Raw genomic sequence first — 14,824 nt, 5'->3', positions numbered from 1 at the left:
ACAGTTACACTGATGGTTGAATGAAATAAGCATCACGGCTTCATGGTAATGGTCATGTTCTGTCCATAGAGATAAAAGTAATTTGTTTTTTTTTAAGTGTCATATCTAACATCAACGGAACAGTCGACATCACTCCCATGGAAAGTGCCAAGACTTTTGTTAACGGACACCTGATCTCCGAATCTACAGTCCTGCACCATGTATGTAGACTACAAGAAGTAGACCTTTTATTGATGTCAGATTTATCATCTCATCATGCTTGAAACGAATGCACAGTACATTTTAATTTTTGTTCTATATTATGTCATTTTGTCCCTATTAAGAACTTTGAAACATAAATAATGTTTCTCATGGCATCCTTGCTGTTGACAGGGCGACAGAGTAATCTTGGGTGGAGACCACTACTTCCGCTTCAACCACCCTGCAGAGGTGCAGTCTGGAAAGCGTGTGTCATGCTGGACAGGCTCGGGTGACGGCATGAAGGACTTTGAGTTTGCCAAAAATGAGCTGCTCTCTGCTCAAAGAGCACAGTGAGTGAGGAAAAAACAGTCTGACAAAAAAGCCCACAAGATTGCCAGCACTGTTTGCAGGAAAAAAAAAAAGTTGTTGTATTAAATAGATATTGCCACACTTTGCATCCTGTGGTGAACGAAAGGCAGGTGATTTCTAACTGCAATTAATGCAGACAGGTATGCTGTATAGACTGGCACTTTTTTCCCACTAGAAAAATAATTGGTGGAAGTCTAGAAGTTGGTTTATGATTTCAAAAGAACTAAAACAAATTTAAATCTTCTTCTTAATCATTATCCCCATGTTACCTTAATCATCTTGGGATGTTGTGGGGTGGGGGGTATTTACTTCATTATATGATGTAGGTATAGACACTGAATAAAAGAGATGAGCTAGATGGCATAATTGATAAAATTGTTGCAAATTTGTTCTGTAAATTTAGGCACTTCCTTTTCTAAATTTCCTAAAGATTTTTTTCGGTTTCTCTTGTAAGTTGAGTTGTCAAAATGACGAAAAATGGAATCTGATGTCATTGTTTTGAGATGATTGAATAGATTTTTGTAGTGACTTTCCTGTACAAAAGTCCTTAATCTAGAATTTATTTAAAATACATCTTGAATCTCTCTCTTGCTAATTTTTCAAAGTTTTCAGGCAGTACACCACCATAATGTCATTGGACCACATTTTACTTGATGTTCTTGAGGGTTCAACTCTCATCCCTCCATCCATCCATCCATCCATAATATATTGAGAAAGAGGGGGAAACTGTTGGGGGGGGGGGCACCTGAATTTCTACCAAACTTTCTTTTTTTTTTTAGACAAAGATTCATGTGCATAATTTCCACTGAGCTCCTCTGAATCCCAGCTTTGTGTGTTCAGATTGGAAGCGGAGATTGAGGAGGCCCATGTGAAGGCTAAAGAGGAGATGATGCAGGGCATCCAGATAGTCAAGGAGGTAGCCCAGAAGGAGCTATTTGACCAGAAGGCCCTCTATGAGGAACAGATTCAAGCCCTGGAGAAAGAACTGGTACAAAGACTTTGACATGAAGCGTCTCAATCCAAAACACCATGTATCCATTAAGAAAAAGTTGTTCCTACTTGAAAATTTAAAAGCCAAAATTAAGTTATAATGTAATTTTTCATTTCTACATAAATAACCCAGAGTCATACCCTCTGATGAATTTGTGTGATTAAACCTGATAATGCCTCATAATTGTCTTCTAAGCCTACTGTTGCTCTTGCAGCATATACTCGCCTTCTTTAGTTTCAACCACAGTTTTTAACCACGTTGCTAAAGAATGCTGAATATGTCTTGGTTCTGTTGTGCCTGTTCCATGTCTGTTAGCTGTAAATTAGCAATGTTTATGTATCATTGTCACCTTTACAGAAGTGATTCCGAGCAGTGTTCTTTTGGGCTTTACCCTTAGGAAGAGGAGAACGAGCGAAAGCATCTCCAGGAGCAGGCACAGCAGAAGGTTGCCAGCCAGATGGTAGAGTTGCAGATGGCCAAGACGGCTCTGGAGCAGGAGGTGGACACTCACAAAAAACGGCTTCGCTTGCACATGGAGGCCCAGGTCAGGCCACATCTCTCACATAACACTGTACAAACAGATCTTCTCCATTGAGTGATGGAAAACCGGAATTATATAAATTCAACAAGATCATTTGTTTGAAGTTGTGATTATAAAGGGATCCATTCCCATCACAGGTGAAACACTGGGTTAACAAAACAAAAAAGACCTTGCTTAAGAGTATTATCTCTTAGTCAAAGGTGTAGTCAAATGTGTTAGACTCGACACATTGAGCTCTTAGTGTGACTCTTTAAAAATGCGATCTATGCATGTAATCTCAGTTGGCAATCTACATTTTTCCCCATCGGGATCCTCAGAAGTCGAGGATCAGAAAAGACAGCTTATTTGACTGACCACAAATTACTACCTCTCCTTCATTTCCTCATCCTCATGATTAGTGATGAAACAGACCTTGAGAGGTTTAAGCAAATATGGTGAAAAATCAAGCAGGCATATGAGCAGTCATTCCTTAAGGAGGCATTTTGAGGCAGTTAGTTGATCGTGTAGCTTGAATTTAGGTCCAGTCATTGAGCCCGTTGTTTTACCTGTGTTTTTTTTTCTTCTCCCCTTCCTGTGTACATTGCCGTAACACACTGCAGGTGATGAAGGATCGCCGCGTGTGTCAGGCGCGGATTGTTGAGGCCCTGGAGGCAGAGAAGAAGAAGCTGAGCAAAGACCTGGAGGAGATGCTGAAGAAAAAAACATTTAGGGAATACAGCTCTCCCAGAAATGGTGAGTGCCTTCAACTCCATATCAACCACACAGCAGAGTTATGAATTATACGTTGTGTTTGTTCGATTAAGGAAGGTCCAATTAGTACAGTTTGCCAAATTGGACAATGTACTTGACCACCTCTTGAAAGACAAGGGAAAAGAGTTTAAAAATCTGTTTTTGTGTACACAACAATAAACTTAGAGTTTATTTAGGAAAATCTGCTGGTAGTGATTAGGTTGAACCAAAGAATGGTTTCAATATGTCATCTAAATCCAGCACTTTTTCCATTATCCACTTGATTGACTTGATGTGTTTCAATTTGGTGTTGTAGTTCCACCACACTGGGATGCCATGAAGCTGTCACTGATGATTGAAGAGGCCAACAAGATCAGTGCCAAGCTAAAGAAAAACACCGTCTTCAGGAGGTAGGAAGGGGGCAGGACAAGAGACGACAACAGTATTACTGTCATTATGATTTGATTGATTGAGAACTTACAAAAAGAAATGCATTATGCAGAAATAAAATCATTGAGGATGTGACATTAATCAACGCTCTATTTCCATTGAGGGGTTAATGATGTAAAGATGACAAGGTGCTCCAGGCAGAATATATTTAGCATCAGAAGTCCCATTAAAAACCAAGTACAATCACAAAATATACACACTCTAAAGTGAAGTCAATATGGAAAAATGAATGTAGAGTTTTGATAATGTTTGACGATCCAAGAATGTTAATATACTAGTATAGATGACACATGGAACCACCATTTGAACACCTTACAATATATGATGGCTAACAGGCATGGCACAGACACAAAGCTGTCTTTCTTGCAATGTGTAATGTGTCCTGCTAAAAAGATGTCCCGCCCCCTTAATGCATCTGTTGACATCTTTACAAATAGGTATAATAAATGCAATTGATACTGCCATGATGTTGAGCTATGTAGGCATGACAGCAGTGTTGTGCAGCAGGGAGTCATCATGGACCCTTGCGAAACTGAGATTATATTATGCTAAACAAGGTAATACTAGCAGTTCTTAAACTATTTGTATTGCAATTTCAAAGCCCACCAGAATTAATCTAGTTCAAATATACTGCTTGACAGTTTCATTTTTCAAATTGTTGATCAAATTTTGAAACAAATGTGTTCATTCGCAGAATACAGTTGCACTTCAAATATGCCCATATCATGTTGAACTTTTGTAATAACTCTTGACTCTGTGCTGTAGACATGAGAGCTCTGACGATGAGAATTTAGAGCAAAGAGGAGAACTACAAGTGCGGGTTCAGAACACTAAACTGGGGATCTCCACCTTCTGGAGCCTTGAAAAGTTCCAGAACAACATGGTTGCCATGAGGGAGTTGGACCAGGTTGGTATTTTAGCAACACTGTTCGTTCAGTTCGTTTATACTATGATCTTACATACAAAATACAGATCTTAAATACAGTTTGAGTAAAATCATTTAAAGTTTTCACAAAGTGGGTCTGATTTTGCATTATGATATATGAAAAAATATGGCATGATAGGGTAGGGTAAATCATATTCAGCAATAACATGTACATTCATATGAAATATCTGATGTACACCCTAGTGCAGTTTCTACTCTCACTAGCACTTGACCTCATTTACAGGCCAAAATGGCTTGTTGTACGTCTGAATATGGAGGGCCGCACCCCTCTGCCATGCTTTTCTCATCAAGCTGAGTAAATGAGAGTGGAATAGTCAGCAGTAATTTACCCTCTGCAGGGGGAACCCACCTCTAAAGATGACGATGTGTTTTACAACCCTGATGATGAGTGGGAGCAAGATCTATTGGCCTCCTCCACCTCCTCTTTCTCACGCCGGAGGTAATTATCCAGTTCTCTTTCATAGCATTCATTTCATGTCTCACTGGGAACGCCTCCTGCGTGACCTCATCAGAAGCTTCAATAACATTATGCCTGCCCTAATTGGCTGGCACTAGTGACATCTATGTCAGTAGGGGATGGGACCCTCCTCCTATATATTAAGCTGACATTGTCGGTCGTCATCCAAACACCTCTTCTCGCTTCTCACAGAAGCCTGTTGACAACTTTGCTTTTGGATGCTCAGCTAACTGTCCACGGACTCGAGTGCACAACTCTGTCACCGGCACTTCATTCCCAGCTGTACAGTTGCACATTAGTTCACGAACAGTAGCAATACTCTTCTACAACTAATCTTATGGTGAAGTAGTAATACTTAACATCAAAAAGACATACGTGCTGGGGTTAATACTGCCTATGCCCCTGACCAATCATAATAATAATTACCAAGGCAATGGAAAGAATACCTTGGAGTTGGTCCCCAGGCGCTGCAGCTGCCCACTGCACCTATACAATAGGATGGGTTAAATGCAGAAAACAATTCGTTGTAAGAATACAGTGACAAAATAAAGTGACCTTCTTCTTTACAAAATGGAAGTTTCAATACTTTTGTTAATAAAGTAGTAATACTTTTTGCTAATAAAGGTAGTAATACCAACAGGTAGCAATACCTCAAAATGGGTAACAATACCTCTAGAAAAGTAGCTCTACTTTTTGCCACTACACTAGTGGGGAGGAAAGCAATATGAGGGCCATTCTGGATCTCCATGCCCTAAACTGTCATCTAAGGAAATACAAACTCAGGATGTTGACACTCGCTTCTCTGCCGCGGTTCGTGTGTGCAGGCAACTGGTTCACATCAAATGACCTGAGGGACACTTCTGTCCATATTCACATATACCCCTCACACAGGAAATATCTGAAATTTGCTTTCTAGTAGGTAGCCTACAAGTACATGGTTCTGTCAATCGGTCTATCACTGAGCCCAAAAGTGTTTGTAAAATGCACTGAGGCGGCAAGTTGCCCCACTCAGGGGGAGGGGTATTCAAGTGGCCAGATACATCAATGACTGGCTAGTGGCATCCACCACTTGCCAGGAGATGGCTTTTCACATGGACGCTCTCGTACGACACAAGGTAAATCTGGGTTTTCAGATAAATGTGGAAAAGAGCATGTTAACACCTGCTCAACACATTACTTTCATTGGGCTCACTCTGGACTCTGTCCAAGCCAAAGCCTTTTTATCCCAGAAAGAGTGGAGACTATGCAGACAAATCTAGCACTGTTTCGCAGGGGCTACATGGTTACCTTCAAAGAATGCCAGAGGCTATTGGGCCTGATGGCCCCCTGTGTAGTAGCCATACCACTGGGAGTGCCTGTATATCAGAGGCTTCCAGTGCTGAGTAGCCTCTCTAGGTCTGGATCCTCACCATTATAGCCACCATCGGGTGAGGGTTTCCACAGACTGCGCATTAGCACTTTGCCAGTGGAAGAGCCCAGGTTTCCTGGCTCAGGCTGTTAATATAGGAACCATCCTTGCCAGGAAAGAGATCACTACAGATGCCTCTCTGGTGGGCTGGGGTGCCACTCACAAGGGGAGAACAGTGAATGGGAGATGGGACCCTCACATGCGTTCTAACCACATAAATTGCCTAGAGCTGCTGGTTGTTCACTTGGCTTTGAAACATTTCCTCCCTTGGCTGAGGGATCGTCAAGTTTTAGAGATGAAAGACAATTCTATCGTCATGACTTACATTAACAGGCAAGTGGGGGTTGATGTCCCCTCCGGTTACAAACACTGACACAGACTGATACTTTGGAGCTGTGTTCGCTTGCAGTCACTGACAGTGACTCATGCTGGGCATTTTGATTTGTGGGGTGGATCTATTATCAGGGGCAACCCACTGTATGTGGACTAGAAGCTTCACCCCAAGGTGGTGAAACAAATTTGGTTATGGTTTGGTCAGGCAACCGTGGACATTTATGCAACAGGGGAGAATGCTCAGTGCTTGCTGTTTTTCCTCTCTACATGATCAGAAGGCCCTGCTGGGGGTGGATGCACTGGCACATGAGTGGCTGAAGACCCTCCTTTATGCATTCCCCCAGTAGCTGTCATTTCTCCAACTCTAGCCAGAGTGAGAGAGGGCTGTCTATCTATAATCCTGGTAGCCTCACATTGGCTGGGTTAGCACTGGCTAGCAGAGATTTTTCAACTCCTGTTCGGCCCACCATGGCCATTACACTACACATGGACCTGCTGTGTCAGGCACAGGATGAAATATTCTACCCCCACTCAGAGAAGCTAGCTCTCTGTGCTTGGCCCATGAGTGGTTCACCCTGAATATGGTGGGACTCCCTCACAGTGTTATTGGCACTATTCAGTGCGCCAGAGCCTCTTTAACTAGGTCGTAATATGACCATAAAGTGGCATGTGTTTGTCACAAGCTATTCCTTTTCAGTGTCCTGTGGCAGTGATTCTGTAATTTTTAGAGGACCTCGTTGAAAAGAGTAAGGCTCTCTCAGCCATTAAGGTGTACCGAGCAGCTATTTCAGCCTGCCATATTGGTTTTGACAGAAAGACGGTAGAGCACCCTTTAGCATGTCGATTCATGAAGGGTGCGTGCTGTAAATTGCCTAGATCTAGGCCACTAGCTCCATCATAGGATCTTCCCACTCACTGTATTAAGCACTCTCTCCTGTACCTCTTTTGAACCTTTGGAACAAGTGGAGTTGAAAATATTGTGCTTGAACTTTTGCTTGGTTTAGCTTTGGCTAAGCGTCTAGTTGAAATGCATGCACTCTCTGTGCATCATGCTTTTACAGAGTTCTACCCGGGGAATACTAAGATCAGTTTACAGCTTAACCCAGCTTTTATCCCAGCGTTTATCCCAGAGGTTATAGGCTCGTGCTGCTCTATAGAACTGGCCACATTTCTCCTCTGAGGAGCGCCGGTGTTTGCACACTCTGTCCAGTCTGTGCGCTGTGAATTTATTTGGACAGAACTCAGGGTTCTAGACAGGGTGACCAGTTGTTTGTGTCTTGGGCAAAACTAGACGTGGGAAAGCTAGTGCCCAAATAGCATCTTTCCCACTAGATATTCTTTCCAGCCTCCTGCTGGCCTATGTGCACATTCCAACAAGGTTTTAGCAACCTCATGGGCTCTCTTTAAGGGATTTTCTGTTCAGGAGATGTGTGCAGCTGCATGCTGTGTCCCGGTAGATTTCATAAGTTGGATGTCATGACTCCAACTCTGGCACATTCGGTCCTCAGTACTGCCTCTTCTCAGAGCATGGCTCCTTCTTTATGAAGTGCCACTGGGGACAGTTGTCTTCTTTACAGGCATTTCTGGCAATCTGGGAGTCAGTATTTTTCCCAAAGTGAGACACGAAACGAATGATATGAAAAAGAACTTAAGGTTGCAGTTATAATCCCGGTTCTGTGATTATCATGAGTGTCTCATCAGACCACCCTCCTTACTATGGAAGCGAGGAAGCATTGAGCTTGTTTTGAATGATGACTAGTGCTATGTCAGCTCAAGAAGGAGAGTCCCATCCCCTCCTGACAGACGTCACCAATGCCAGCCAATTAGGACTGGCATAATGTTATTGAAGCTTCTGATGAGGTCACACTGGAGGCATTCCTAAAGTGAGACACCCCTCTCATGCTAATCAGAGAACCGGGATTATACCTATAACCGTTGGTTTTCCCTCTTCCCTCTTTGCTATTTTTCGATCCATCTATCCCTCCATCTACATTTACATTACATTGTTAGTGTTTAGTTTATGTTTTCATTTTATTATAATTTAGAGAGAGTGAGCAGGTAGTAGGATTAGCATCTTGCTTAACGTCAGCTGTGTGACCAGTCCGAAATGCGCAGTTTCAGTAAAATCATTGGGGATGTCACAAAGTCAAAGTCGTTTTCCAGTTGTCCTACTCATAGTATAGAGTCAGAGATGCAGGTCCAACCACTTGGCTACATTCCAATCTGTCGTCAGTGTAAATACTTTAATGGATAGTGTCTATGTATAATTGATTCAAAGCCACAACCCAGAACTTTGAGTTGCATGCTTTATGGACCAAGCGAACTCCTTTCTGGCATCCTTTTAATGTGAACAATGCGTCAGGCAAAAGAATGAATATGGAAAGTCCAAAGAGTTTTGGATGGAATATGGGAAATCATCTTTGTTAAACATTTTAGAAGACCTTGGTTATTTTCACAGAGCTACTTCTATTTGAATTTTAACTGGCGTGATTTACAGATTGGCATGTATTTGGTCATATAACAGATCTTTTTCTCTCTCTTCTGAACAGTTGAACCAACATTGTAACCCACAGAATCTTTCCTTCCACTTTTTTCCCTTCCTGTGTTTAATAATTTAATATGCATAAAGGCTGGGGGATTTTGGAAGAGAAAAAAGGCTGCCAGGGTCCCTGTGATTCCCAGTGTTCAGCTCCTCCCCTTAAAACACACACACACACACACACACACACACACACACACACACACACACACACACACACACACACACACACACACTCTATCACCAAAGCACAAATGCAACTCAGAACTCCAAATGTTTCCCTTCTCATTGTTATTATTATTGTCAGGCATGTTTATGGTGGTGCTGGTGGTGCCTGAGTTAGTAGGGGACCCGGCCAAATGAAATATGGCATGGACTCAGTCGTTCCATTTTCAAAAAACATGCCTGGGCGTTGTTGCTGCAGCCATAGCTGGGCAACTCTCTTAGTTGACCTGTTGCATTGGCCACCAAACTGAATGTAAAACACATGTTTGGAAGGCACTCACTGAACCACAGTTGACTTGCCTTTGTATTGGTTTGTCCTCTCACCAGGAGCAGGAGCCTGCTGAAGAGCAAGAGGATCTCAGGGCGTCTGTATGAGATCAGAGTCCATCCCATTCAGAGCCTCCACAACGGCTCCTCACAGTCTGTCGGTAATACACAGAATACACAGTAGGGCTGGGCAATAATAAAATATTATCATTTATCACTTATCACCTTTCAATAGCATGAAGATGAAATGGTATCAGGATGAAATCTAGATATCATTATATTGTGATACACAATTTTTTGTTGTCTAAATTACTGATAACGGGAATGCTAAATCCTAAAATTGTTCACCAGATGAGGTCTGAAATATTTGAAAGAATATCCTTTGAAAACTAGTTTTTGTTTGACATTCGATCTTACATTACGAAACAGTTTAATGTGTTGAAACTCGGATGGATTCTTAAATATGGTGTTTCTGCAGAGCTCGTGATTATCAAGTAAAATTCCATATGATTATCATGATAGTGTTTTTCATATCACCCAGCACTAATACACGCTCAGTATGTCCTATCTGTACTTAGCACAAAAAGTAAGGAAATTTGTATTTGGTAGATTATTTCTTTGTTGTAACAATGCTTCTTGGCAATAAATCTTATACCATTGAAAAGCCTGTTTATTTCCCTTTTAAATGGGGCCACATTTGTAAGGAACATGCATTTGTTGGATGAGCAGCAGAACTGAGTATGTGGGTTGCGCCCATGAAAAATTTGCCAAATCTTCTCTGCCAATGCCAAACAGCTTATTTTGCTGTTGCTATTGACTCTTGTTTTGAGCTTCTGGTACCCCAGGTGCTGACAATCAGGTGCCTGATGTAAGATTTATTGCCAAGAAGCATTTTTACAACAAAGAAATAATTACCAAATACAAATGTCCTTACTTTTTGTGCTAAGTTTATAGAGTATCAAGGAAAGTTTAGATTTAGAGAATCTCCTGGTTTTTAAAAGTTTGGTAATTGCTCCAAAAATCTAATCTTAAAAGATATATATTGTGAGAAAAGTATTTTTGGTCATGCTTATGTGAAAACACCTTTTGATATTCAAGTAGACCCACTGCTATTTCAGATTCATCTCTCCTGTTTGTTGTATTGAGTTATTTTCAGAGTCACATTTGCCTTGCTCTTACTGGTATGTCATAGTTCTGTTATCACCAAACTGATCACCAAAATTTTATAATCCAAGAATTTAAAATATATTCTTGACAGATTGTTAATGGGAAACATGCCTGATATCTTTAAAATGTATTAATCTAGTGAGGTGATGTACAAAGTGTGTGATGTGCAAGTGGCAATGCTCTTCAACATAATCATTGATATGCCAGATGTGAATCTTTATTTTGTGCCAGAAAACAAACCTTCACTGGCATCTTATATATTGGGGCCAATGGGAATTGGGCTGTTTTTGTTTTTGTTTTTATTTTTGTGGTCAATTTACAAATATACTTAAATGACTTAATTATATTTAAGTCATTTAAGTAAAACAAAGAACAACAAGAAGTTTAGCAAAGTGTCTCATGACTCTCATCTCAAAGGAAACCACCAAAATAAAAGATCAGAATTGAAAGAAACATCAGCAAAGCAAAAAAACAACAAAAAAAATACAACAAATCACAGAAAATGACAGACATCTGGAGCCCATAAAATGTATGCATGTTAACTCAGGGAAATGAGTAGGTCGTATGAATGTTACAACCTCACTGGTCAGATTCACAATGCTTTGTTTTATCTAAAGACCATTTTTACCAAAAGATTTATAAATAAGCCCATATTGGACACTGGCATATTGTTACCAGAGTGAATTCTTGCAAAGTGGTAGTGTATGTTCATCAAAATCCTAACTGTGCTTGATCTAAAAGGTGAGACATTGAGATAGAACCATATCAGTTGTAGTCGAGTTGATCCAGTATTTGGACAAGTTCTTATTCAATGGAGGCCATCCTCATGAAGTCCGTGTTACTATGTGCCAGGTCTGATGGGTGTGGTCAAACCCCCCTCCACACACTCAAGCTCCTCAGACTCCGCCGTCCCAGGCATCTGCAAAGAGCTGATTGGCCAGTCGCTGGCCCTGCTACGCAGCTGTACCGGGTCAGAGGAGAGCATGGCCGATAGGTTAGCCTCTGATCTATACCTGGTGTACACAGCAGTTCGAACAACTGCAGAGCTGTACAACAGCCTGGATGATGACAGTCAGGAGAATGGTAAGTTTTAATCCCAGAGTTCAAGTTCTTATAAATTAAATATCTTGGAGGGATGATTTTTGCTTTGCTTGTCAAGATTGCCCGATTGAAATATCTTCATGATTCTGATTGTTTGTACAACATACATGGTGACCCATCATCAGATTCTGTATTACTAATTACAGTGACCATGAAGTTTATCGTTCTCTGCCTGGTTTAAAATAGGAAAAAAGTTATTGAATATATACATATTTTATTATTATTATTCACAGCTGTGTATATAGACCAGTCTGTTAATACTGTTCTCTTCCAGTTTTTGTGTGTAACACGGAGGCCCAGACTCAGCTGGTCAAGGCTACCTCAGCCATAGAGAGGGCTGTATTTATTACCATGCAGTGGCTGGCCAGAATCAAGCCCATCTCTGGTGTACTCTACACCACTGCTGAAGAACTCAAGAACCAAGTCAAAAAGATGGGTGGTTTCCTCCAGCTCCTCATTCAGGTAGACACATAGGAATACAAATGGTGTTACTGTTTTAGTTAGATCTAGTTTCTGTTTGAGGAACTTAAACCCAAATATAAGGGAAGTTCTGGTTATGTTAGCTTTTCAACACACCTTGAGTATTCAAATTGGCTTTGAAATATAGATACTGATAAATACTTTTCAAGGACATAATTGATATATGTTGTGGAGATATTTAACAAACAAAGGGATACCGTATTTCACTGCTGGGTCACAACTGTTAAGTTACTTGTTGACATGTATCTGGTTATAAGTCTGCAAAAAAAAATGAAGTACAGTTGGGGTCCTAAGCGCAGATAGTAAATTCGAGCATCAATGGGTCTTAAAAGGCTGGAAAGTTGCATAAATGCCTACGAAAGTATAAACATTTGTTGAGGAATTCTGAAACAGATGTGACTGTGTATATTTTGTGTAACTGTAAACCTATTTTACATAATTTGACATTTGTGGTTGTGAAGATTAATCCTCAACCACAGAGTGATATAGATAGGCTGATCAGTCATATAAATGGGTCACATTTTGGAGACTGAACACTGACCAAAATCATTAAAACCAGATGGCAAAGTAACATTGGGACAGAAGTATGGAAATTTTGAAATAGGAAATGTTCAGGTACCCATATTAATTGCTGTTTGTTACTCAACTGAATTATGACATTGAAAAGCAGCCACTGTTATGTATGGGCACTATATTATGCTTTTCTTGTCACTTAAAATAAAATAATTGCAACCGTGGTGCAATACCTGAAAGGGAAAATGATTTTCACTTTAGTCTGTTTTTGACATGTGAGGGGCTTATCAAAATGCATGTCATTGATTGACGGGTCTTAGCTCTGAGCTGTTTGAGCTATGTGTATGGAAATGGCCAAGCAGGGGGAATTCTCAACCTTGAGCCCCGAATAGCACATGAATATATGGAAAATGAATCAAACATTCCTCACCAGCCTCAGCACCTAAACACTTCTTTTTCTCTTTGCGTTATCCACCTTCCTCACCATTTTAATTTATTTACTGGCCCTTCAATCAATGTCTACCATTTTGTTGGCTTGCTCATTGATTCTGCATTGAATCGATTTTAATTCATCCTGTTTGTCAGTTTGTTAACTTGGACTCTGTTTAAATCAGCATGCATTCAACATGTTTACCCTCATCCTCCTCACCTAGGGCTGTGAATCCGAGATCACTTCTATGGTGACGGAGGCACAGAGGAAGAGTGGTCAGTGCCTGGATGCAGCGTTTCGGGCACTTGGTCACCTGGCAGCGTTGACGGGCATGCTCGTGAACAGTGCGGAGCTAGGCGCCCGGGCTACGGGCAAGGTAACTGTGCCATTAATACCACAGCAGCCACTATCTCTGTCAGGGCTCTGGGGCTTGAGTAAATCAGATCCCCCTATTCCATAAAGCTGGAGAATGGAATATTAGCTGTGTGGATCTTAGAGCAAGGATGATGCTTAGATGCAGGGGAATTATTGAACTGAGTGAGGACACTGTGTATGATTTGTGTATGTGTAATCTCAGTGGTTTAGCATATTCTTTGAGGCAAGCACACATTTTAAGCTGTACTTACTACCTACCTTGCTGCATTAGTACCCCAATTCGTAGAACAAGCAGAGTTTGGAGATGTACAGTGTGTTATTTATAAGGAATTCAAGCCACTTTATTTGCCAAGTACAGAGCATTTTTTTTGTGGTAGCGCTGGCGCAGGAACAGCACATCTGACATTGTGAAATAAGTACATGCTGTCCCAAATAGTGAAGGAAGAGGGACCTTGCATTCAGAGAAACTGCAGGACAAGAGATACTGTAACATGGTAACTGTTAGCGTGTACAGAAAGCCACTTCTTCCTGGTCATGTAACAGTTTGGATTCTATTATATACATACACGAAAAGGTATTGCATCACTACTAGTATTCAAGCAGTTTAGCGTTCTTTAGGTTGCAGTTGTATGAGAGAATCCAGAAGTGTAATAGAAAAATATGATGTCCTTAACACTTGATAGTTTTTAAATGGAATGCAATTTTATGCTATCTGCCCTGCTGTGCAATGTCATGAGATCACACAACACAAGATGTGCAATGTTTCTAAAATTTGTAGTTTATGTGTTTAAGTGTATTTACGTTTGTCAAATGCAGAGTGCTATTTCGTTAGAAATAAATGTTTTGAGTATTATGAAATGAAATGGTGGCATAAAATATTGTTATTGGAATGGAATTAGAGCGACAAAAAGGGATTTATTTGTGCTGGCTGACAATCAGGTGGTGCTATCCATGGTGCTTATTCCGAATTCTCGGGTGGCGGATGTTCTTTCATAGCTTATGTACTTTTTCTCTTTTCTGATTGAGAGTACAAAATAATATTCAAATTGTATAGTTGGCGTGTTCTCTCTCCCAAATACGAATACGCTGTACTGATTGCATTTACACCTGGCTAACCTGGCTAAGATCAAATCACAGTGCATTGTGATTTGATCTTGGGCAATTTCCCAGACCACTTTCGATGTGGTTTGACAGATCTAATCGCATTCTCATCTCAATGCGTGCTGTCTGCATTTACACTAATTTTTCCTTATCCAGAGAAGATATCCAGATACAGGTTGCATGATCATGCCAGGTGTAAATGGGGCTCCAGAAAGCAGCTAT

The 14,824-nt window shown here is 40.8% G+C and overlaps 1 protein-coding gene across 1 annotated transcript in view; it reads left to right on the top strand.

The window, feature by feature from the left end:
• kif14 (kinesin family member 14) overlaps window positions 1-14,824 on the top strand; it is a 34,713-nt gene that overhangs the window by 12,460 nt on the left and 7,429 nt on the right. Inside the window, exons 14-25 of the mRNA XM_056276853.1 lie at window positions 98-200; window positions 373-530; window positions 1,390-1,537; window positions 1,938-2,084; window positions 2,681-2,813; window positions 3,127-3,220; window positions 4,026-4,167; window positions 4,545-4,645; window positions 9,496-9,596; window positions 11,455-11,685; window positions 11,978-12,165; window positions 13,350-13,502. Coding sequence (XP_056132828.1) covers window positions 98-200; window positions 373-530; window positions 1,390-1,537; window positions 1,938-2,084; window positions 2,681-2,813; window positions 3,127-3,220; window positions 4,026-4,167; window positions 4,545-4,645; window positions 9,496-9,596; window positions 11,455-11,685; window positions 11,978-12,165; window positions 13,350-13,502 — 1,699 coding nt within the window. The remainder of the gene's footprint in view (window positions 1-97; window positions 201-372; window positions 531-1,389; window positions 1,538-1,937; window positions 2,085-2,680; window positions 2,814-3,126; window positions 3,221-4,025; window positions 4,168-4,544; window positions 4,646-9,495; window positions 9,597-11,454; window positions 11,686-11,977; window positions 12,166-13,349; window positions 13,503-14,824) is intronic.

This window comes from Lampris incognitus, chromosome 3 (assembly GCF_029633865.1).
Source record: "Lampris incognitus isolate fLamInc1 chromosome 3, fLamInc1.hap2, whole genome shotgun sequence".
In the NCBI taxonomy this organism is placed as follows: domain Eukaryota; kingdom Metazoa; phylum Chordata; class Actinopteri; order Lampriformes; family Lampridae; genus Lampris; species Lampris incognitus.
Note: the sequence above shows the minus strand (reverse complement) of the source record. Positions and strands in the feature narration are given on the sequence as shown.